The sequence below is a fragment of the Lepidochelys kempii genome, chromosome 9 (genome assembly GCF_965140285.1).
Source record: "Lepidochelys kempii isolate rLepKem1 chromosome 9, rLepKem1.hap1, whole genome shotgun sequence".
Classification (NCBI taxonomy): domain Eukaryota; kingdom Metazoa; phylum Chordata; order Testudines; family Cheloniidae; genus Lepidochelys; species Lepidochelys kempii.
Genome location: NC_136388.1, coordinates 92,620,294 through 92,644,021, shown reverse-complemented (window position 1 = coordinate 92,644,021; position 23,728 = coordinate 92,620,294). Strand labels below are relative to the sequence as shown.

General features: G+C 40.2%; 1 protein-coding gene across 8 annotated transcripts in view; it reads left to right on the top strand.

Annotated features, from left to right (window-relative positions):
* AFF2 (ALF transcription elongation factor 2) overlaps nucleotides 1–23,728 on the top strand; it is a 472,316-nt gene that overhangs the window by 290,142 nt on the left and 158,446 nt on the right. For all 8 annotated transcript variants that reach the window (XR_012160619.2, XM_073358389.2, XM_073358388.2 and 5 more), the window contains one exon: nucleotides 21,042–21,093. Coding sequence is in view for 7 of the 8 variants with exons in the window: in XM_073358389.2 (XP_073214490.1) it covers nucleotides 21,042–21,093 (52 nt within the window). In the remaining variant the exon portion in view is untranslated. The remainder of the gene's footprint in view (nucleotides 1–21,041; nucleotides 21,094–23,728) is intronic.

The window sequence follows — 23,728 nt, the reverse complement described above, 5'->3', positions numbered from 1 at the left end:
GAAATGGCCCAACTTGATTATCATACACATTGTAAGGAGAGTGATCACTTTAGATAAGCTATTACCAGCAGGAGAGTGGGGTGGGGGGAGAGAAAACCTTTTGCAGTGGTAAACACCCATTTTTTCATGCTTTGTGTGTATAAAAGATCTTCTGTACTTTCCACAGTATGCATCCGATGAAGTGAGCTGTAGCTCACGAAAGCTTATGCTCAAATAAATTGGTTAGTCTCTAAGGTGCCACAAGTACGCCTTTTCTTTTTGCGAATACAGACTAGCACGGCTGTTACTCTGAAACCTGTCTTTATTTCTCATATGCGTCTGTATTAAAACCTGCAGAATAATGTTTACCAAAGAAAGGAGAGAAATAAAAAGAAAACCATCACCACTAAGCAACTGATTTTTGTCCAGTCCATGAATGAGCAGGTAATTTGGTCTTCACTGTAAAGTGACTTCCTGCTGGTGTCTTCATGGAATGATCATGTGCTTCCTCAACTTGTTTGGATCAAACCAAATATGCAAGTCCGAGGTAAGCAAGTTAAATCATTTCATTATGCCAGAAAAGGGTAAGCAGGAGAGCTCTTATAAGTATATTAAAGTGGACCAGTGAGATTTTAAATATGTTAGTATAATAATTTGTTAAGATGCCTATGCATTGAGGCCTTTGCAAGATTTGAAAGAAATTAACTAAGACAAAATAATATCCATCCATTTTTTTTAGCTTCACCCCACCAATGACATTGATATTACCCAAGATATTTCTTTTAAAAAATTATGACTTTTCAGTCTGGCTTCTGTTTTTCCAGATACAATTTTGCAGCCACAGTTAATTGTGACTTTAATGAATAGTGTCTGCAAATATTAGCCGTGGTTTGCAGGGGCACACAGGTAGTTAGATATCTAACTATTAGTATTTGTACCCACGATTCATTGCTGGCAACAATGCCAGATGTAATTATTTGTGGGTGTGATTTTGCACCCACTGAAATGGAGGCCATTGCAGAGTGAAGATGTAAAGGTGATTCTCTCTCTCTCTCTCTCTCTCTCTCTGTGGTAACCAAGTGATGATAAATTCGCAGTATAATTGTTAATGGGACCCTAGATGGCTCAGATATATTAACAATGGAATGTTTTCACCTTCAGGTTATCAGTTCAAATTCAAAGCAGATTAGTAATGATCAAAAGTCATTACTATCTGAGAGCTGGTCAGTGGCCTATGAATTGAAGGTCTCAATCAGAGTCTCGTGGACATGTGTCCAAATCTCAGAAAGTATAATATTAATCGACAGCTTTGTTTAGAGTGGCAGCATAAAGGCCAAGGACTGAGTGGGTGTAGATTGGAGACTGAACTACCTTTGTATTCCTAAATGGACCACAGAGGCACACCAGCAGAGAGTAGAGGGAAGCTTCCTCTGCCCCTGCACTTGCTATATAATATTCTGTGGATAGAGAGAAATTTAATCTCCAGAGACCTTGCACAATCCAGCACCTCTCGAAAGCCCTAAATTCTCTTTTTTCCATTTAAAGCATAATTGGTCGCACTATCAATTGATCTGTCTGAAACTTTGATGTCTCTTGAGAGTTAAAGAAGAAAAGAAGGAAAATAATTTTACTAAACATGTAAAACAGAATCAGAATGCAAGGAAAATCAGTTAAGAAACTCTTATGTGCAGAAGAAGAGGCTATTCTTAGATGTCAATGAATGTATAAGCAAAGCCATATTGCAGATTTGGGGTCCCACAGATCTATCTTTCTTATCATATAAGTACAAAGGGAAAAAACATGTCCTAAAATTAAAAACTTGAGTTTACAAAATAAGTTGGCTGCCCAAAGCAGATCCATGACTGAGTAACTTTAACAATCATAGTGAATATTGCTGAAGCTCCTTGGTGGGATGAGTTTTAACTTTGTTTATGGAAAGCTTAAAGGAAGGAGTTCTCTCCCAAATCCGACCACCAGAGCTCTCAACTGAAGGAAGTGCCTCCTAGTAAGAGAGGTTGAGAAGTATGGTGTTTTCCCTGATTACAGAATCGGGGTACTCTCTCAACATGTAAATCCTGATCACAGACACTTCTCCAGCAGCCTTTGCCCTCCTCTTTGGTAAAGTTTAGCTATCTGTGTGGAAGGATGAGATTTTTATTGGTAAATGTTGGTAAACATTGATTTCACCCTACAAACAAACTGACGAAAAGTTCTTTCCAGTGATAGTTATCAAAATTTACACATCGACAAAGTAAGAAAAATGCTGCTTGAGAACTTGCTAAAGATTGTCATTAAATAATTGTCTGACACCCTCATAACTTCCTGCAGCTGTGAAAATTTAAATAAATGAAAAAACGCTTGAAACCTAAAATTTCATGCAACTGAAAATGTAAATTGATAAAGATTGAAAAGAAATCTTAAAAGTAAACATCAACATTATCAATCAAAAGTATAGAAAAATAGAAATTGAATTCTATCAAGCCATAGCTATCTGTCTAACTGTCCGTTTTAGTTTATGGATTGATCTAGATATTTATACTGAGCTCATTACTGTGGTATCTGAATGGTTACTGCAAGACAAAAAACAAACCTATTATCTACATGGTGGCAGCTACCATCTAAGACATATGCACTTTTCCTTTCAGCCTCAGAAAATGGGTTTTTTACGCCAAGTGAAGATAATGTATTTAGTGGGGTTATTTTTATAGTATTCTGTGGTCCCAATTCTGCCTTCACATACAGCTCCCACTGAAGTCACTGGGATTTGAGCATGCATATCTGAGGGTGGAAGTATTGATGACCTGGAAATAAATTCTGCTTTGTTGTTTTTAAAATAGGTCTTTTTCAGGCCGAGATGTTCAAAAATGGTTTGTAAATTTGCACCCAACATTTGTGTGAGCAAATAGTATAATTCAGACATCTAACTACCCATATTGCGGATACAAACCACATGTATACCTGACAATAGAGGGATGACGTGTCGTTTTATCATTTGTGCACACCCAAATTACAGGCACAAAATCATGAAGAGCCATGTGGGTGCCCATAAAAAAAAATTCATCAAAAAATTGAATATTGCAGACTGTCTTTTCCTGGAGATCTGAGCCTGTAGTGCTGTGGTTCCGTGCCAAGCAGCTGTAATTTTGGTAGCTTTTAATTGTCCACAAGGGAAGACATGCAGGCGCTTAATTCATCAATATCTTTTCATGTAGACTTGTACGGAGAAGGAGCAATAGTTGTCCGATGAAAGCTTTAATTTACTTTTGACTTATTGTTTCCATGAGGAGTGGTCATAGATCAATTTGAGAACAATTACAAGGTGAATAAAAAGGAGGGGGGAAATCAACCATTGCTTTAGAACATAAGTAAAAATGGAAATATAAAATCAATCAAAATATGTATTTTGCGGCTGAATCCAAAATATTGACAAGAAGGGGCTGTATTTTTAAGCATCAGTGCTGTTTAGATTTTCCCAGACTATATAACAGAACCTGTCTTATGACCATCTTGTTTTCAAGTAGTGTTTCATCCTCTGGCTTTGGGGGGGGGAACTTTATGCCAAGACAATTCACTGGAGACTGAGTGACAGATCAGGCTGTTGTCCCACATTCCTTTTCTACTAAATCACAGGTTTCTTTAGATGGAAGGTGGCTATTGTGAAGCTGTCAAACTGAGAAAAGTTAAATGGGCTGAAGTGAAGGCTTGTGTTAACAATAGCAGCTATCTCTGTCAAATGAAAGCCCAGCAGACAGTTACAAGGCAATTCGGCACTGATGGGTGGTCGATTAAAAACAACAAAAGACAAGAGGAATGAAAGGGGGAAAATCCCTATTACTTTGTGGTAGGAGCAAGGGGAAAACCCCAAAAAACCCAACCCCTAAACCAACAGCCAGTCCCACAGCAGTTTGAACATGCTTGTAGTTAGTTTGACCTACCTAATCTTAGATATAGCACAATAACAGTGACAAGATTATTTTCCCTTGAAGCACCACTGAGGGATTTTCATTGGCAAAAATCTGGAAGAATAAAATGAATGCAGAGTTCAAGGCAATTGCAGAATTCTTGATTCTGATAGCAGCTGGGAACAGAATGCCACCAGGAAAAATAGCTGGGTTTTGCTCTTCTAAAAAAAAAATTATGACTTGATCATTTTTACAGTGTCATATCTGAGATTTTGAAGGTTACACTATAGACAACCAGAAGAGGATTAGAGGGAAATTATGTCTGAGCTCAAGGGAATGACAATTTAAATTGGATTTGAGATATAACATTTGCATTACCTTAGGAGATGAAAGGTAGTGTTGTGCCCTGCTAGTTACCCAGCTACCTAACCACACGTATCAAATGGATTCGTCTGTAGATTAACAGCCCATACACTAAATGCAAGTGTGGATCATGCAATTTACTTTTAATGGGACTGATCCTGCTTCCACGGAATTTAATGTTAAAACTCAATGGGAGAGCACAATCCGTACATCAGACAGAAGTGAAAAAATATATGTGCTCTTAGTTCAAAATAAAGATCGTTTCCTCATAGGATCAGATTTCCGACTGCAAGTGTATAACCTGTTCACGCTAACTATGCAAGTGCAGATAGGTGAACAATAGATAGTTGCAGTCACAGAATGGGTGGTTGTGCTCACAACCGTATATTTTGCACAGGAAGTAACCATTTTGTATTGGCAGATGCTTATTTTGCATGTATATTATAGGTGCCTACTTTGGAAAATTTGGCCCTACATATTAAGGATCTCATTTGATCAATCAGGCATGGAAAATCTTCCATATAAAGAAGGATTGAAAAAACTGGAGCTGTTTACTTTAGAGAGGAGGTGAATAAAAGTGGAGAAGCTGATCAAGGTCTGCGAAATAACGAGTGGTTTAGAAAAGGTTGATCAGGCACTTCTAGCTACCCTGACTGGAATTTTCAGAGGAACCTAAGGAATTAGGCACTTCATCCAAATGAGATTCCTTTGAAAATCCCAGCCCCTTTCTCACAATGTCAAAAGAAAGGGCCATGCAGTGAAAATGACACTTCGTAAATTTAAAACTAATCAAAAGAAATATGTTTTCACATGACACACAATTAGGACACCCATTGCCACAAGATACCATGGTGGCCAGCAGTTTAGCAGGATTCAGAAAAAGTTTGGACATTTATCTGGACGACGGGGGCATGCTGAGTTATAATAGTAAGGATTCAAACAAAACAAAATGAGTTTTGGAAGAGATATAAACTCTTGTGCTTCAGGGTATAAACCAGCCTCTGGGAGTCAGGAAGAACCATTCCTCGCTGGCAAATTATTCCATAACTACCTACTGCAAGGTTTCTCATACCTTCCCTAGAGACAAGATTCTGAACTATGTGGAGCACATATATGATCCAGTATGGTCGTATCTAGGTTCCTAAATATTATCCATCCACTGGCTGTGTAATTTCAGATTATTGTTCATTATGATTGACAGGCTTATTCTGCAGTTACCTATATCCTGACATTTGGAGAGAGGGTTTGGTTTTTGTAGTTTTATGTACCCCTGAATAATCTTTTTTCAAAATTCCTGTATCACCAGATACTATTGGGTCTCTCTATTTTCCCTTTTTCAGGTGTCATGCACTTGATAACTAAATGGATTTCAGTGTCAGAATCTACATCTTAAGGGGACAACAAAAATGTGTTTCTAAAAGTGGCTTTCTAATCAGGAGCAGAATTGTATTTGCTCGTGGGGTGGTGTCTTAAGACAGGAAGTTGCTGAAAAGGTGGATGGCTTGTTCAGATTTCAGAAATAACACAGTGGATCATTTTCCCACTGGCATCAGAACCCTGATAGCATATTGTAGGGTTTGTTATGAATAATTAGGCAAAACAGTGGTTACGGGTATCTTTAAAAAGAAAAGGAGGACTTGTGGCATCTTAGAGACTAACAAATTTATTTGAGCATAAGCTTTCGTGAGCTACATCTCACTTCATCGGATGCAGCCAATGAAGTGAGCTGCAGCTCATGAAAGCTTATGCTCAAATAAATTTGTTAGTCTCTAAGGTGCCACAAGTCCTCCTTTTCTTTTTGCGGATACAGACTAACACGGCTGCTACTCTGAAGGATATCTTTAGTGTAACCTTTCCTGGTTCCTCCCTGCTTTTTCCTTCCCTTGCCATTTGGGTCCAGATTCTCAAAGGTGCTTGGGCATTGTTCTGCTCGGCATTGCAATGCCTAGCTCCTAGAATACTCATCCTCAGGCTGGGTGCCCAGGTTCCCCATACGATGCATAAGGAGGGCTAGGCACCTCTGAAAGGGATCCTTAGAAGCCAGCAAGCTGAGTGAGGAGCTGTCTAAGCAAGCCAGGATTGAAATGTTGAGGAGAGGGTCTTAGGACTTGGTGCAGATATATAGGCCAGATAGGTAGCTGCCTTTGCTCAGGATCCTCAGCCCCAGACCCTTGCCTGGAGTTAGGCACCTAAGCCAGGTCAGCCGCTTAAGTAGCCCATGCCGTAGCAGCCCGAGCCATCTCTCTCCCCGGCTCAGGCTCGATGCCTCTCTCACAGGTGCCCCCAATTCTCTTCGGTGTGGTTGTTGTGCTGTCTCTCCATCTATCGGTGGCCTCAATCTGTCCCTCCTGCTGCGGGGTCTAACAGGTGTCAGGTCAGAGGTAGACTCAGACCACGCCTGCAGGACTGTGCTCCCCTGGTGAGATAGGCATTCCCCTGCTTAGTTTGAGAATCCAGCTTTGAGGCCTCAGGACCTCAGCTTGAGCAAGGGTTCTGAACAGCTCGTTAGCTGCACAGCAGCGTCAGGTCGAAGATGGGCAACTGGTGGAAACTGAGGCACTTAAATACCTATGGGGTTAGGCCACAGCTCAGCAGCAGTTTGGAACCTGTATGGAGGACGTGGGTGCCTAAAGAAGCAGATAGGTTCCTAAATACCCTTGAGGATCTGGGTTTTCGTGTCCCATCAGGGAGCGTTCTACTAACACAATCAAGCTTCTAATACTAGAGTAACCCAAGACGTGATAGGGAATGCTTAGAACAGAGACTATTTGTGTGCGCGATTGCGCGTGTAGGGGAAAGCTGAATTTTTCAGAATTGCCCCATTTGAAGCAATATCGAAAATAATTCGCCATTGTGAATTCCAGGCCAAAATGTGGTTTTACCGTGTGCTGTAATTTATAGGGTAAACAAGCTTTCTGCAAGAGCTAACTATATCAGGAAACTTGTTTAACATGCACCGAAGGCACTGTTAAGTGATTTCAGTGCCATAATTCAAAACGCTGAGGAAAATTCTCCTGTATTACAGCTAGTGCAAGATTGGGTCGGCAGCCAAGCACATCAACATAAATGTTGAACTGTCTGGGGAAATACAAGCCTCATACAGTTACTTAGGGGAAAATATGTGCAGACATGGTGGAGCCCCTTATGAAACAATTCTCATTTTGTTAAACAATAGGATCAAATTTTCAAGCGGGTTATCAAGCATATTGCCGTCTTAGAGCTTGCCAAACAAAGTGAAGTATCAGTCTGAAGGCTGATATATTTTTGCAGAATTAATGATGTATGAAACATGGAAGTGGAAACAGATACATTTCCATTTTATCCTCTAATTTTTCTTTTTGCATTATAAGTGAAAGGAAATGCTTGGAAATCATGTACAATTATTCATATCTGTTTATCTTAAAGTAATTATATGCACCAGTGGTGTCGTGTCATTGTTTTTGGACCCGAGATTGCTTGCATGAGCCAGGACTGCCCATGTGAGTAAGTGCTTGCAGGATCGGGCCTGTTGCTTGTTTTCCATCGTGCCTACACAAAGCACGATTATAAATCATGCAGATTTAGAAATAATTTTAGTAGTTTATTCCTTTTATTTTCTTTTTGTCTGTGCGTGGATAAGTTCTCTGGCTTCTATCTTTAAAAATTGATCCAAAACATAGTTTATTTTCTTATTGAAGATCCATTTATCTTTACAAAGATGGCGCATTCTGATGTAGGGGTGCTTGTTAGATCTGAATGGAAGGGAGGGTTGCGGGACCATGCAACCCCAGAACACAGACTTTAGTGCAATAAGACAGAAACAGCCCCTTGCGTTTCTTTCTCCTGGTTCCTCCTTAACTCCCATGGGCAGAACTCTCCTGTCTGTACAAATGGTTCGCCAACCTTGGTTAGTCCTGACCCCTCCGACCCCCTTTGCACTGGGCTTCAGTCACTCGCCAGCAGTTGACCCAATAAAGATGTAAAGTCCCCCAGCCATGGTGAAAGCCCCAGTCATCTCTCCCACATTCCCATCAGCCCCTGCCTCTCACGCCTTTGTCTTGCCCCGTCCGCTCTTCTGCCTCCATGGAGGCACTGCTGCTCTTCCTGATGGGTTTCAAAGTAGCAGCCGTGTTAGTCTGTATTTGCAAAAAGAAAAGGAGGACTTGTGGCACCTTAGAGACTCCGATGAAGTGAGCTGTAGCTCACGAAAGCTCATGCTCAAATAAATTGGTTAGTCTCTAAGGTGCCACAAGTCCTCCTTTTCTTCCTGAAGGGACTTTCAATGAACAGCTCCCCCCAGTGGTCGAGTTTGGAACTACACCTCCCATTTTAATTCTCCTTTTGAACAGCATGTTCAATGTAACGTTTTTAACCATGCTCTAGGACACAAATGTCACTTTACATAAACAGTCATCAACACACAGCTATAACCCCCGTTCTTCCCCAACCCTGCGCTTGTTTCAGGACCAGAATAAGGCTTAGTAATATTCTCTGTTCAATATCTGTGATTGAAAAAGACCTGGCCCTAGCAGCCTGTATTAAACGCCTTCACTCTTCCCTCTGGACAAGAATACAGCTGTTTTATGCAGCCTTATGAAGTGATTGTCCATTAGCACTGAAATGAACCATGTAAGCCTCTTTATTGGGTTACAGGACAGCTTGTCCCCAGCAATTCATTCTGGAGGACAAATTTCCCCCAGTGATTCAGAAACCCAACAGCTTGAGATTGCTGTCACAGAGTCTTTATTTATTTTCATTCCTTTACTCAACATGAATTTGTTAGGGTACAATCACAGTGAATTTTTTAACATGCAAGTATATTTGGGCTCTAAGTATCCTGGAATGTGTGCGGGAAACTTTGGAGATTTTCCTTGGGTTTGATATTTTCTGCAAGGGGGCTGGGGGAACCTTGCAGAGCCTGAGGTTTGGAGGCCCTCTTGAATGTATTTCAGAGTTTGCAAAATTTATTCAGGTTGGCAAAGCCAATAATTGAAATACACTATTTTTCAAGATTCAGTTAAAAAATAAATCTGTTTTTCTAGTCCAAGGGAAGGCTCTGCTTTGTGTCAGGAGTAGAAGACACCCCACCAACCTCATCTTTCTCCTTCCCTCCAAATTTAAGCTGCCACAAGTTGGTATCCTACCGAAAGACATAGATATATATTTAGTTTTCCATTAGCAATTTTCTCCCTCCCCTTGTGCAGTCTTTCCCACTCTGCCACTCTCTCTTGTCCACTTTTTCACCCTCCTTGGCATTGGATTTTTATCTTTGCCCTCTTTCTGCTCCTTTTGTCACAGTCTTCTTGAGCAGAGCATGACCCTATTAGTGTTCACATTTGAATGAAAGTTGCAAAAACACCAAGCTCCAGTGGGTTTGATATTAATGGAAATGAGTTTGCTTTCCCTACTTTCTATGCTTAACCTATGAAGGCCGATTCCAAAAGCTCACTGGAAGTGTGTGGCTGGACAATCCACCCCACTGCAGCGCTGGGAACTTTAGTCAGCTGATGTCTTTGCAGTGAAGATCAAAAGCTGAGTACTGGCCTTTTTGTGGAGTTGTTTGTTCGTCCTTCTGCTTCTCGTGCACAAGCCTGTATTGGCCACAAACTCAGTTCAAAGCACTTGCAAAGACAAGTAGAATGTTTTGTTAATTGTAGCCAGGATGTGGTCAGTCCTTGGTACAGCTAAGAGAGTTTAAGGAGGAAAACCAGGTCTGTGAGCAGGGGACTAATAGGCCTACTGTGAATTGTTTGGGGATGAGTTATGCTTTCACCTTTATTTTGCTTGATGTTCAGAGCTTGATCACCAAGGTTCGGGTGGCTGCTCTGATATGCTGCTTCACAATTTCCTCTGTGACTTCTTCTCACTCTTAAAATTCATCTTGCTCTGTAATTGTGCATTGAAGGTGAAATTTTTTCATCTTGTAGAAGTACAACTGCAAGGCCGTCATCCTCCCCTAGTCTCTGCCATAGGTGCTATGTCGGGGAGCCACCAGTGGAAGGCTGCGCAGGGGTGCATCGTACATGCAACAAAGATAGAATCTCCTTGCTAGCCCTGTGTGAGCTACAGTGGATGGCCAAAGGATCCAGGCTGGTCCCAACATCACACACAGCTACATGGCAGGGCTGCAGCTTCTGTTACAGCCCACAAACTAGAATAGCACCAAGTGGGGTGAGGATGTGCTGCCCTGCAGCCTTGTCCCATACTGGGTGGTGGATTTCACTTCTTCACCTGCATGGAGCCCCATAACTCAAGCTTCAGGTGAGTGGAATGCATATCACTCTCTACCTCCTTTGTAAAGCACTTTGAGATCTACTGAGGAAAAAGCGCTAAATAAGAGTGAAGTGTTATTATTATTACTACTGAAGCATAGTGTCTCTCGACAACATTTAACATGCCTAAATGTCAGTAGGGAGCATTTTTTTAGTGGCAAATAATTCAAAGAGCAGAAACAATGTTGTATTTTTTTTTTTAAAAATAGCTCAGACTTGCAAGAAATGCCTCCATGTAAACGAAACTAATGAACGCTCAAAAGCTGCTTCCACTCCAGACCACATTACTGAAGTTTGAGATTTAGCAGAGACAACCCCATTTCCAATAGACAGAACCAAAAGAGTCCAGTTCTTCAGATATGAGATTAGTCTATCTAAGAGGAAACCAGCAAAAGATTTGTGAATGTCATGCTGGTACTGACAGCTCATCAGACACCTCCTTGAAGGGCTCACTTCACCTGCAGATTAAAAAAGGAATAAAATAAAATAATATAGTCAATGAGTAAAATGAATGCACTTCCATATACATTATAGAGCACTGGATAGATGAGCCAGTCTTACGCTATTTATTTCCTGTAGAGAAAAATCTTTTAAATATCTTATCTGATGTGAATTTTTTTCACATCACCTTTGCAGGTTACTCTGGATTTATCAATCATTGTTTAACTAAATTCCCAAAGCCTTGTGTGTAGATCTGCCGTGTCAAGGCTGGTTTGCCTGAGAAAACACTGGTGCTTTGGCTAAGGCATAGTTTTGCTCAGATATGGCTCAGTTAGAAGGTGTTTTTCATTCGGAAAGTAATGGAGATGAGTGTGTTTCACAACATACTTTCTGGGCTATATACTGCCCTTGACAATTAGCAGAATCCAAACGGACATAAGTGGGCCCTATAACAACTGGATTTTCCTTAGTGGCCTTTTAGGCCTTGTCTATATGGGGAAATTGACAAGCATAGCTATTGTACAGTAAGCTATTCTGCAATAGCTATTCTGGAATGGTTCCCACTTTGGATGCCCTGTTTTAGAATGTGTGTGTTGTGGGATCTGCTGTTCCTTATGAGTTGGATCATGACTGGGGGCAGCTGCGTTGTTTTTTTTTTGTGGGGGAGTGTTTGACAGGAGGACACCGTTACCAAGGAAATGTCTAGGGAGTAGAGTGGAGAGATGAAGGGGGAGGGATATGGACACTTCGTCCACACTGGAAAAGTTTGGCATGATTAGCCAAGTTAATATAAGAGTGGGAACAAACTGTGATCCTCTTTTCTCCATAGAAGAACACAATTCCAAAGCAGACCTCTAGGTTTATCCTCATCATTCATTATCCAAGCCTCAAACAGACATCATGTTCTTGCTTTTATTACTATAAACTGTATACATCAACACGCTGAGTCATAAAACTAGAGGTTATCGAAAATATTAATCCCACATCATAATCTTCCTGCTCTGTTCTTTTTATTAAGTCCCACATTTTTTACCGTTATGATGTCTCATATTTGGGCTTGCCAGACTCAGAGGGCAGGGTTCCAATCACCGATTGTACAGCAAGCAAGAAGCTCACAGTGTAGTTTGACTTACAGTACCTATGGATTGTGTGGAAGAACTGAGACTTTAAATTTCCAGCAAGGAGCCCATTAATTATTATTAAAACTTCACCGCAACTGTACTTGTAAAAAGAAATTGCTTTCTTTAATGTAGACAAAATGTTTAGTTTGTAATTTAAACCTTTGGGCCCAAACCTGTTTCTAGTCCAATGGGAATTGACTTTGAGAACAGGATTTGGCTTTTTATTTGGTGATGAGCCTGTAAATTATTGGATTTGCTATAATATTATTCAAGGCAACATGTAGGTAAAAACCTGGAATAGGTTCTGCCTTCTCCCTCCCCATTTGCCTCAGTTCTCTTCTCTCTCTCAACTTTAATGAAAAACAAAATGCCTGTCAACAGAGCAGTAGTTATAATGCACTTAGAAGCAACTTAATATTTTAGTTGCCTTGAAGAGCTTTTTAAACACGGAGATTAATGGAGGGCTAGATAAAGAAATTCTTCTGCTGAAAGAATTCATTTGGCTTAATCCTTTTGGAATGAGAAGATGATACTGAGAGATGAGTAATGAAGTGCACTCTCTGATTGTGAGGTATCTAATAGATAACCACAGGGGTTACTCCTCTCTCACCAGCTGTAATTACACTAATTACTGATATGGTGCCAGAAACACTAAGGCAGACTGAGTGTGACAACACAAAATGGAGTGTTTCTTAGCAAGACATCTTTCTCCATCAGTTGGATTGGGGGGAGGCTGACAGTGTTATGAGGCGAATGTATTCAGTCTCCTGTGAGGGGGAAGAGGCCAACTAGCCTTGTTGTCCGTAGCATTTCCGTTTGGCTAACACATGAGACTTCACTGGAGATACCTTACTAAACCACCAGGCTGGAGAATGAGCAATTGATCCATTAATCAAGCAACTAGCCTTTTGTCATGTAAGTAGTCCCATTCAGGCCAATGAGACTACTTACATGAGTAAAGGCTACTCGAGAGAGTAAGAGTTGTCAGGAGCTAGTCTATGGTCACCAATGAGAACCGGGAAAAAATGGGAGACAAGGAGAAGGGAAAATTAATAAAAATTATTTAGATGTGTATACAATTGTTGAACAAGTGGCCATGAATATCAGGTTAAATGGTGCTTGTAAATTCCATTTAACATTTTAAGGGTTGGGGGCAGGGTTCAGGGTGAGCGGGGGTTACCATAACTTTTGGATTATCTCAGAGGAAATATTTTAAAGATGACTTGCCCATTTCAGCAGGAGGATGAATATCAAATCTCATGATTTATAGATGGGATATTTTAAAACAAAACATCCTCTTTTTCCTTTGCAATTACACTACCATTTGTTTTCATTTTCCCGACCTTTTTGTCCATTGTTTTATGCACTTCTCTGGGGAAATATATTGTTAGATGTTTTCTCTCTCACACACACACAAAACCCCCTGATAAATGATAAAATTGTTCTGCAGTGTGCAACATATTCTTGAAATACATCTGAATTCCATTGTTCAGTTTGTTATTTGCATGATAACTTGACTTACCACTCTCTGAAAAGTCTAATATAATACAGAGAAATGCATCAGGAAAATGAAAAACAAGCTCAGTGTAATGTCCACAGGGTAAAAGCGGTTTAGATTGTGTTGAACTGATGGGACCAATTCAGTGGAAGTTCAGAGGTGGAAAAGGTAACATCTTCTTGCTTGTCAGTGTTCACATGTGTTCTCCACAACTAGGTATTCCAGAAAACATTGGACTGTCGCGTTAATAAGGGCTTCATACCACAGGATGGTAATGCGCTGCTTTTTTTCACCTCAAAGACATGGATTTGTTTCCTGCCTGTTCCGGATTGAAGTCTTATTAAATATCACAGGTGAAATTTGGTATGACGTTCCAAGCTGTCTCGCTAATACGGAAGAGGATAAATAGTTGCAGGTGCTAGTGTATGTTTCCGAATCTAAAACCCACAGAATAGGTCCATTTGTAGCAGTGTAAAGAGAAAGCAAGAGGGAACTGTTTTCTTTTAAAGACTCCCAACCCATTTATATACTTCCTCTGCCTGCCACCCCTTTATCAACTCTTTCCCCTGCTTGTTATATCTCTGTGTGAGATCTCATCTTTCTCTGCTCTGTTCTGCCATATTTTAGCTATAAACACTACCTGTTTAAGGAGACAATCCCAAGGATGGTGGTCAGAAATGTGGCCTCCCTGTTGTGTTGGCAGTCACAGTCTCTCAGAGTAGAAGTCCATTTGCAGTAATCCAGTTTTTTGTTAGCATTTCAGAGAGCCGAATCTTGTCCATTTCAATTTGATTCCCGACATACCAATGTCAGGCTATATGGAGTGGCTCATGACCATGAGTGCCAACCTCAAGGCAGACTGTTAAGAAACAGGGTTCAAACCCCAAACTGGTTATGCATTTTATACTTAGAGATCACCAACCAAATGTCACGTGTGAACTCCTAAGCACTATAAAAGCCTTAACATGGAGTCACAGACAGTCCCCTTGGATACTCTGGTCTGTCTTGCCACCCGGGCAAGCTTGTCTTTGTGACAGATGGTCCTTTACACGAAAAACCACAACAATATTCAGGTTACTCCCAGTCCCAAGAGACCAGTCACTTATCCCAGATCAATTGTACCTTAGATCTTTCACCAAAAACAACACTTGTAGCCAATCCTACAATAAACTAACTAAAGATGTATTAACTATGAAAGAGAAATAACAGAGTTATTTATGAGGTTAAAGCAGGTAAACATACACACACACAAATGAGTTACAGTCATAGATTTCAAAAGGTAATAGAAGCTGCTGTAATATGCAAATGCTATATTTCCTTTAGGGCTAACCCAAGCTAAGCAGCTGAGGGATCCCTCGCTTATGCTTGGAAATATTGTCCTCTCCAAATTTCAAGCAGCACAGTGATACAGTTCCTTCTGGTCAAGCATTTTTATTCCTTTCCCCCACAGTTCAAACATATTGAACAAGTGTCAGCACCTGTCTCTTCTTCCTGGCTGTTGGGGATGGAGAGGAGACAATCCACAAAGTCTTTGTCCTGGATGTTTCACCATGGCTCATTTGGTTTCAGTGGGCCTTCTTGTGCAGAGCAGCACTTTACACTAATTAATGCTTCTTTCCTGTTTGAGTTACACAGTTACAGAGGTTTACAATGCAAATACTCAACGTAACGTTCTACCATGGGTTACAGACGTTATAAGTGAGCTCAGTACATGCAGCATCCTACAAGCATTTCATCAGGCCTAAACACTAAACACATTTTTATCAACTTAGCATCTGTTTTAGCAATCCCAACACACAGGTGAGTTATCCTGGTTTCCAGAAATGCATTTGTTAGTGTTCAGTGAGGCCTGGGGCCTTGGTATGTGTTGACACCTAATCTGCCAGCATGACAACCAGAGCCAAGCATGGTGGGGAAAAGAACACCATACCTGTATGTGCTTGATTCATCCACGTGTGTGTGCTGTCATTGCACAGAAAAAACTGCACACTTGTAGGCAATTGTGTGATCCAAATGAGTACATATTTTACACATGCCAGCTTGGCAGAAGTAAGAGCTAATTTTCTGGGCAGCTTGGGATCAGGGAGTTGAAACTGGCACACCCTACAGCCAAGTGCAGCTTAGCCACAGTGGAGAATTGAACCCAGACTAAGTAAGGAGGAACAGAATTTGGTGTGTTGCAGGAACATCCTCTTGGATCAAGTTTTGTCTCCATAATCAGAATGGTTTGTTATTTTATAGATATATATATTTACACACCCCAAATACAGCTTCATAAAACCAGAAGAAGGAGGAAAGGAGTGCTCCATGACGTCCACTAGGGACCTTGGCCCAGATGCTCAAAAATATTTAGGTGTCTAAACTCCCATTGAAATTAATGTGACTTAAGTGCCTAAGCACCTTTGCGGATCTGGGCCCTGGAGCTAAATTACCCATAAAATATTTAGATATTTCAGTGATAGAAGGTATTCACAGCCAGAAAATAGATTTAGGTCCTGATCCAGAGCTCCATGAAGTAAATGAAGACTCCCATTGAGTTCATTGGGCTTTGGATCAAGCCCACAGCCTAGATGGATAAATAACATTTTTGGCCTGTCAGCTATGACAATATCCCTTTCAGGAGTTCTAAAGTTTCTATTAAAATGGTATGTGAATTTATTGAAAATGAGGTATCTGATGATTGTACTTTTTATGGATAATAATTATCTCATCTTTCCTAAATCAAACTTTTACTTGCTCATTTGCAAGCAGGGTGACCAAATAGCAAGTATGAAAAATCGGGACTGTGGAGTAAGCAGGGAATAGTTGCCTGTATAAGACAAGGCCCTTAATAATAGTATGGTCCCAATAATATCGGGACGCTTGGTCCCTCTGCTGGCAAGGGCCCAAACCTACAGGTCTGAGGTGCACAGAACATTTCATGAAGTCAACGTTTATGATGGTGATGGCTTTACAATTGGCTCCATTCCTGCATTCACTTGGGTTTGTTAGCAGTGCAATGAGTTGCAGTACAGGTTCAGCAATGGTCTTTTATATTGTTCTTTCATGTCCGCTTGGTTGACCTTTTTTCCGTCAGTTGCATGAATGAATGGTTAAAACCGTTTGTTCCTTTTTAATTGAGCATACGAAAACTACTGGGATGTAGTGACCTGGCTCCATAATTCATGCCTGTGCAACACTGTACTGAGTGCGGGAGTGGGCGGAGTTTGGAACACAATCCTCTTTTGGAACAAAAAGGAGCCTGGTGGGACTCTCAGAATTCTTTGACGGCATCTACAAGTACTGACCAGAAAGGGCGTTCTTTGTTCATGTCTAAGCTGATATATTTTCAGTGCACACGTGTTTCTCGTTCTGGCTGCTAAATCCTTGGGAAAAGCACCAGGAGCAGCAAAGAAACAGTAATGATCCAGCTCATTGTACCAAAATCATATATCCCTCCAAAATTGTTTTAAGGCAGCCTCATTTTCAATCCATACCATTTTTCAAGGAGTCCACTAAGGCCTAAGTCAACTTACTGCATCCTCAAAATAATAAAGTTTTTGTCTGTTGTCAGTGGTGTGGCCCTCCCAAACTCATGCCAATAAAACCTTCATTCCACCCCCTTTCTATCTAGGTTTCTAATGCATGAAAAGCCTGCTGTTGGAGCAGATTCATCTTTGGAATAAGCAAGTGTAGTAATCAGTCAAGGAGAATTACACCAGTTTGCCCCAGGGATAACTGTGTTTCTTTGTCACCACATTTCAGGCTGCTGCAAATTCACATCCCAAATTATAAACCTCTGAAAATATAATAAATATGCTGACACAGCCTTAACTGTTGCTCTCTAAATGGCACTCTAATAATGAGATAAAAAATCCTTCTTAATTCCACACTTTCCCTAAAGTGGTATTATGCATTAGCTGTGGATGAAAAGACAAACAAGTACATGTATATTCAACAATAATGTCGATTAGGACAGAGAAGAATAGGAAATGAAATGAATTTGTAACACCTCCGGAGATAGCGTTCTGATACAGACAGTTTTCTTTTTGATTTACCCTCATTGACTGTGTTCATTGTAACTTTAATATAGCCACTGAATTGCCTTTTCTTAACAGCGGGAATGATATTACCAAGGAATTCATTCTGTAATCTCAACACATGGTGTTCTTAAGTTTAACAGTTACATAGTTCCATATAGATCATATATGCATACTTACACGTATCTGTCTCTCAAGAGGACTCAAATTCATGTTCAGACCATACAGACAGTATTGGAAAGTACTAAAGATACAGAGCTCTTCTGGCTCAGGGCTTTGAGACTGAAATGTGTTACTTCCCTAGGTATGATGATTATGAAACAGTCACCTTGGATTAAGATTGCTGGCAATCTTTAAAAGCCCTTATTGGGCCTTGAGTGTGATCAGATGCCACTTGCTTATAAATGGGAGTTAATAGAAACATTAAACGTGCAAGCCAGCATGACCCACATCTCCAGAATATAAAGCACATTTTAAAATGGTTGAAGAACATCTAAGTCCTCCACTTTCTGTAAAATATTACCTCCTTCTAACTAATATCCTCTGGGAAGAGGCTTTCTGAACTCTTGAACGTTCCACTTTCATTTATGCATTTCTGTATATTTTTGAATTTATTCCCTCACTTTTTGCTTTGCCATATATTTACTGTTGGTACCATATTCTGTTTCTCCCTAATTATTCCATCTGCCACTAAAGGATGATGCATTTTAGTAGCGGTGTGGTTTGGTTGTTTAACCTTTGAGTTGTGTAACTGAATGTGATGACATATTCCTCATGTAGCAGACCAGGCTAAGAAGAATTATATACTCCAAGTGATAAGCTTGGAACCGCTAAACAAATACCCAAATCCAATTTTTCCCCTCTCTCTAGTCTTCTAAACATCCATCAGTCTCTTGACGGGAGCTCATAAATCCTGCAGATTTACTTTATCTGAAACCAACTCCAACAGTTGTCCTTCCTACTAATCATCATATTTTATATCAAATTTCAATATTCAATATAAACATATCTATTGCTTACGGTACTGTTAGAAGATGTCTGTAACATGCTTTATAAGTACAGTTATTAATCAGCCATTTTATAAGACTGTTTCATAGGTTTGTAAGTACATTCATTTATCTTTTTATGCTTGCTTCTTTTCATTTGTCTAATACAGAATTTCCTTTATCCTTTTGGTTTACTTCAACAGAATATGTCAAGAAGAAATTTAACATGTAACAAAATGAAAAAAGTGCAATGGCTAGAAAGAAAGAAATAACTCTTTAGGCTTAATTTATGAAAAGGCGACCTTGCCTTATTTTTCTTAGCTCTGAATTTTGTTTTAAATAATACAGAGTACATTATCCAGCAGTGTTGCTTTAAAGAGGCAGAATATTTTGCATATTTAAGTGCGATGTAGGTTTTAGAAGAGGAATTTAGGATTGAATTAGAATTAAGAGTCACAAACATGTATCCACACATTAGGATGGTCTTACAGTTCTGGGTACATTGTCCTCATAGTATATCATGAACTCTGATGATGCAGTTAAGGGCTACGGATAGCTCAAGCTGCAATGATCTGTTGTTGTGAATGGTGCAGCAGGCAGTACCACTGTAGAAACAAATGAATGTGTCTGCTAGATAAACAACATAAAAAGTTCCCATTGATCACTAAAATCTAGCCCTCTAAAGATTAATATTTCCTGCAGATTTCTTAGTTTTGGATGGAAAAATTCCTTATCCATACCTCAGACTTACTTCTATGAGCTCACATTTTACAAGGAGGCATCTGCCATTTATCAAGAGGTTAATGACTAGTAGTTTCATGTCCAGATACTTTGTAACCACTGAGCTGCCTGACAACAGAGGTCACTAAAAGACAGATGACTTACTAGCCAGTTAAAGTTCTCCTTACACTTTCTCTTTTAAAAGCACCAGCAGGGTTTGGAGAGGGCTGATATTTGACCAGTTGCAATACTGTCCCCTTGCAGCCAGCCATGATTTAGTGGTAGTCTTCAAACAAAAGACCATCCAAACAAAACACTCATTGATTGTTACTGTTATTTAAAGACTAACAGTAAAAATTCATAGACTCCAAGCTCCATCAACATGAAATCCATAATTGCAGTTTGCAAGTCTCTTGCAGAAGCAGAAGGAGATCAAAATAAAATAGAGGAAGCTCACCAATTTCAGTGGCTATCATGAGAGGTCTTGATGATGCATGTTGATATGTTGTTCCGTTATCTAGTGATAAAGGGATTTGGTGTAGAAAAGAGACTGGGGTAACAGAAGAAATGTAGCCCCAAGAACACCCATTGCCACTCACACAATGTAGCTTTGGGTAGTTGGATAGGAGCATATACTTGGTGGCTCCCAACTCTTATTCTAGACTTCAGGAAAATGGAGAATCTAGACTGATGTAAAAGAAGGTAAAAATGGTTTCTTTTCCAAAACATGGAAATATCTTATTCCTGAACTTCAAAAATGTACAGATTTATCAAAAGAGAGATGTTATATAAAATAGGTAGTAATATAGTAGTATATATTTTTCATCCCTTCTCCTTCCAAAATGGGGAGAGAGCTGGGGGCAGCATGGTGTCCTCCTTCCCCTTGTCCTGTAGAGGGAACAGGGAGCAGTGGTGTGACAGATTCCCCTGTAGAAGAGAGACCGTGTAGAGGAGATTCCTAGCATGGAAAACTCTTGTCTTTCCCTCCGATACTACTGTACCTCCTGATAGGAATGCTGGAAGGGGCAGAAATTCTTCAAACAGGCACCAGCTCCTCCTGGTATTCCCAGTTCACAATCCCCTGCCTGGTGGGTCCTCAAATCACCAGCCAAGAAAGATATGAGGCAGCAGTTGCCTAAATCAAGAAGAGGGGGAAGCCCTTTCTCTGTTTCCAGCAAAGGAGAGGAGCTGTGCTTCCTCTTACTTTAACCCCAGTCTCCCAATTTAGTGCCTTGCATAATGACAGGTTTCAGAGTAGCAGCCGTGTTAGTCTGTATCCGCAAAAAGAAACGGAGTACTTGTGGCACCTTAGAGACTAACCAATTTATTTGAGCATAAGCTTTTGTGAGCTACAGCTCACTTCATCAGATGCAAGTGAGCTGTAGCTCACAAAAGCTTATGCTCAAATAAATGTGTTAGTCTCTAAGGTGCCACAAGTCCTCCTTTTCTTTCTCTCAATTTAGAAATATCTATTTGTGGTAAGCTAAACACTGTGGGCCAGTCAGCAGGTAGAAGAGGACATGAAAGAGGGGCTAATTGTAGGCATTTGCAATGGAGTCATTTTCAAAGTAGTCCATCCTCGCCTTTATTCACATAAAAAGGAATGTGGTGATTATAGTGTATTCACAATTTTCTTTTTTAGATCATGATCCTGCTGCAGTTGAACTCACTAGGAGTTTTTTGAATGACTTCATTGAGGGTTAGATTTCGCCTATAATTTATAAAATTAGTTCATTAAATGTAATTATGTTTTTTTTTTAGAATGCTTGAAGATGATCTAAAACTCAGCAGTGATGAAGATGACCATGAACAGGTAAAATTCTGACATGTGCATATCACATACATATCTGACAATATCTTCATCAGTTGAATGGGGTTACATATTATTTTATTATATCTGTATCAGATCCGTTCCTGGGTAGACTTCTCCATCACCACAGGGCTTGCCTACACATTGAATTATTCTGGAATAGTTATTCCCAAACAACTGATTATGAATAGTCACACGTTCTGACACTCTTACTCCAAAAGAAGAGAACCCTGTTCCAGTTTAATTCACTTTGAAAGTGGGTTAAGTTTAACAGGAACATGGTACTCCTATTCCAGAATAAGGCCATGTCTAGGCTACAATATTATGTCAACCTAACTTCTATCAGCATATCACCACCGCAGTTATTAAAACGCTTGTGTGTATGCACACTGGCTCCTTGGGTCAGCAGAGCACATCCTCACCAGGAGTGCTTATATTGATTGTATTGCCAGTGTGGGGTGCTGTGGGACAGCTCTTGAATGCCAGTAACAACCCTGTGTCTACACTGCATTGACCTAATTACATTGACCATGACTCTACAACGCTTGGGGAGGTGGTGTTACTAAATCGGCATAGAGAGGCACGTACGTCATCAAGAGCCAAATTTAAGTGAAGGCACTTCCACAGCTAAGTCAACGCAAGGTAGCTTATGTCAACCTAACCCTGTAATGTAGACCAGGCCTAAGAGTGTCTATACATGGAGTTATTCAGGAATAATTTTCAAGGGGAGACAAGTCCTGTTAGCCTTTGTTTTAGTTCCCCAGTTAATCATCTTGACTCCGGTGCCTTGCACCCAGTTTGTGTCGCTGTTTACACCTGTGAAAAGGGTTGTAAAATGCTCCCAAATCAGAGTTCTCCACTCACTCCTACCAGGAGTAATGGTTTGCACCCACTTTACACTCTCTTTGCACTGTAGATGACTGTAGTCCAAAGCAGTGGAGAATCAGTGGAACTTTTGTTCCAGCCATTGAGCAAAGGGTTTAGAGTCCACAATCATTAATCCTAATGTAAATATTAGTGATACACTCCTGTTTCCCAGAGGTACAGCATCAGGACCGGGCTGTGAATCAATAGCAGACATCTTTCAGACTACAGGGGACATTAGTGAAAAAGCATTTGCAGAAAAATTGCTGATACCATTGTCCTTTCTTCCATTCTGCATTATAAATATTTACAGTTACTGCTGAGAAATAAAATGGGGGACATGCATATTTTCAGCATTTTTAATAAGAAAGTCTAGACACCTTGGGCCAAATTCGTCCCTGATATAATTTCAGTGAAGACAATGGAATTAAATCAAGGATCAGTTTGGCCCCATATCTTTCTTAGGTCATAAAACAGTAAAGCAGAGCACCAATGACAGCAAATTTTCAATGTTGTTGTCATAATTGTTATGATGTGGAATGTTGTATTGTGTGGGCATTCTTACTTTCTTCCTTGATAAGACACTCTCAGAGTGTCCAGCTGATCATTAGGAATATGAAAAGAGAATGATGCAAACCTCCTTTGAGATGTCTGTTTACCTACAGCTTCAGAAATGTTGCTTTTAACTGAGCGCTCTCATTTATTTTTCAAAGTATCTGAATTTTGCCGCTACCCCTCCCACTTCCTCCTTCTGGGCATGCCAAGAAATATATACTTCGTAGTATCCATTCGCACCTGGATTGTATGAGTCAGTTTTTTCCAACACAGAAACCCAGTGTCAAGCACTCACAAGTCGAAGGATTAAAAGCCTACATGTATGCAATGCAGAGTTGTATAATCTTGTGCAGCTTGTCTGACTAACAAGTGTCCTGCTTGATTGGACATATCACTCAAAGGAAGTTGCCCAAATCATCCTTTAAAATGTAACATGTATAATGTGAGGCCCAATGTAATCTCTTTGGCAATGTCAGTACCAGTTCAAAACTAGAATAATGGCAGGCAGACAGATACTCTGGGCCTGATTCTGATCTCACACCAGTTTCATATTGGTGTTACTCCCCTGATATCAGTGGAGTTACTCTGTGTTCACACCAGCAACCGTGAGAGCAGAATCAGGGGCTGAAGTGAGTAAGGGCCTGTTTCAAAGCCCACTGAAGTCAATGAAAAGATTCCCATCAACTGTGATGGGCTTTGGATATAACTTTAATGTCTTTCAGAAAAACAAGGAACCTATGGGTCTTACACTAATACCATTGCACTAAAAACCCAGGTGTCACTTTCTAGTAATGCCATTGGCAACACCAGGTTCAAAGAGAAGAAGTAAGGAACACAGTAAGGAACATTCATTTGGTTTCTTAGGGTTCTACAATACATGTAAAGGAGAGTTTCTGTTTAGCATTGACCCTGTTTTCACACTAGGCAGGAGGTTCAAACCTTCTGAGCAATCCCAAGTATTTTTTAAAAAACAGATGCTTTGCTGCATATTTAGGTATCCCAAGAGTACACTCTTCAATCAGGTATCAAAAATAAATAATCTGTTGGGAAAGGAAAAGCTCTCCCAATTGTCCTTTGTTTCAAGGGGCATTGCTCATTTCCAGCATTCCACCCAAATGTGCAGGCCCTCACTTTTAGTTACATCAGAAATAGAAGATCATGAAATGGAGGGAATAAAAAGCATTGAATGCATTTAAAGGGAAGAATCCCATGTTAAGTC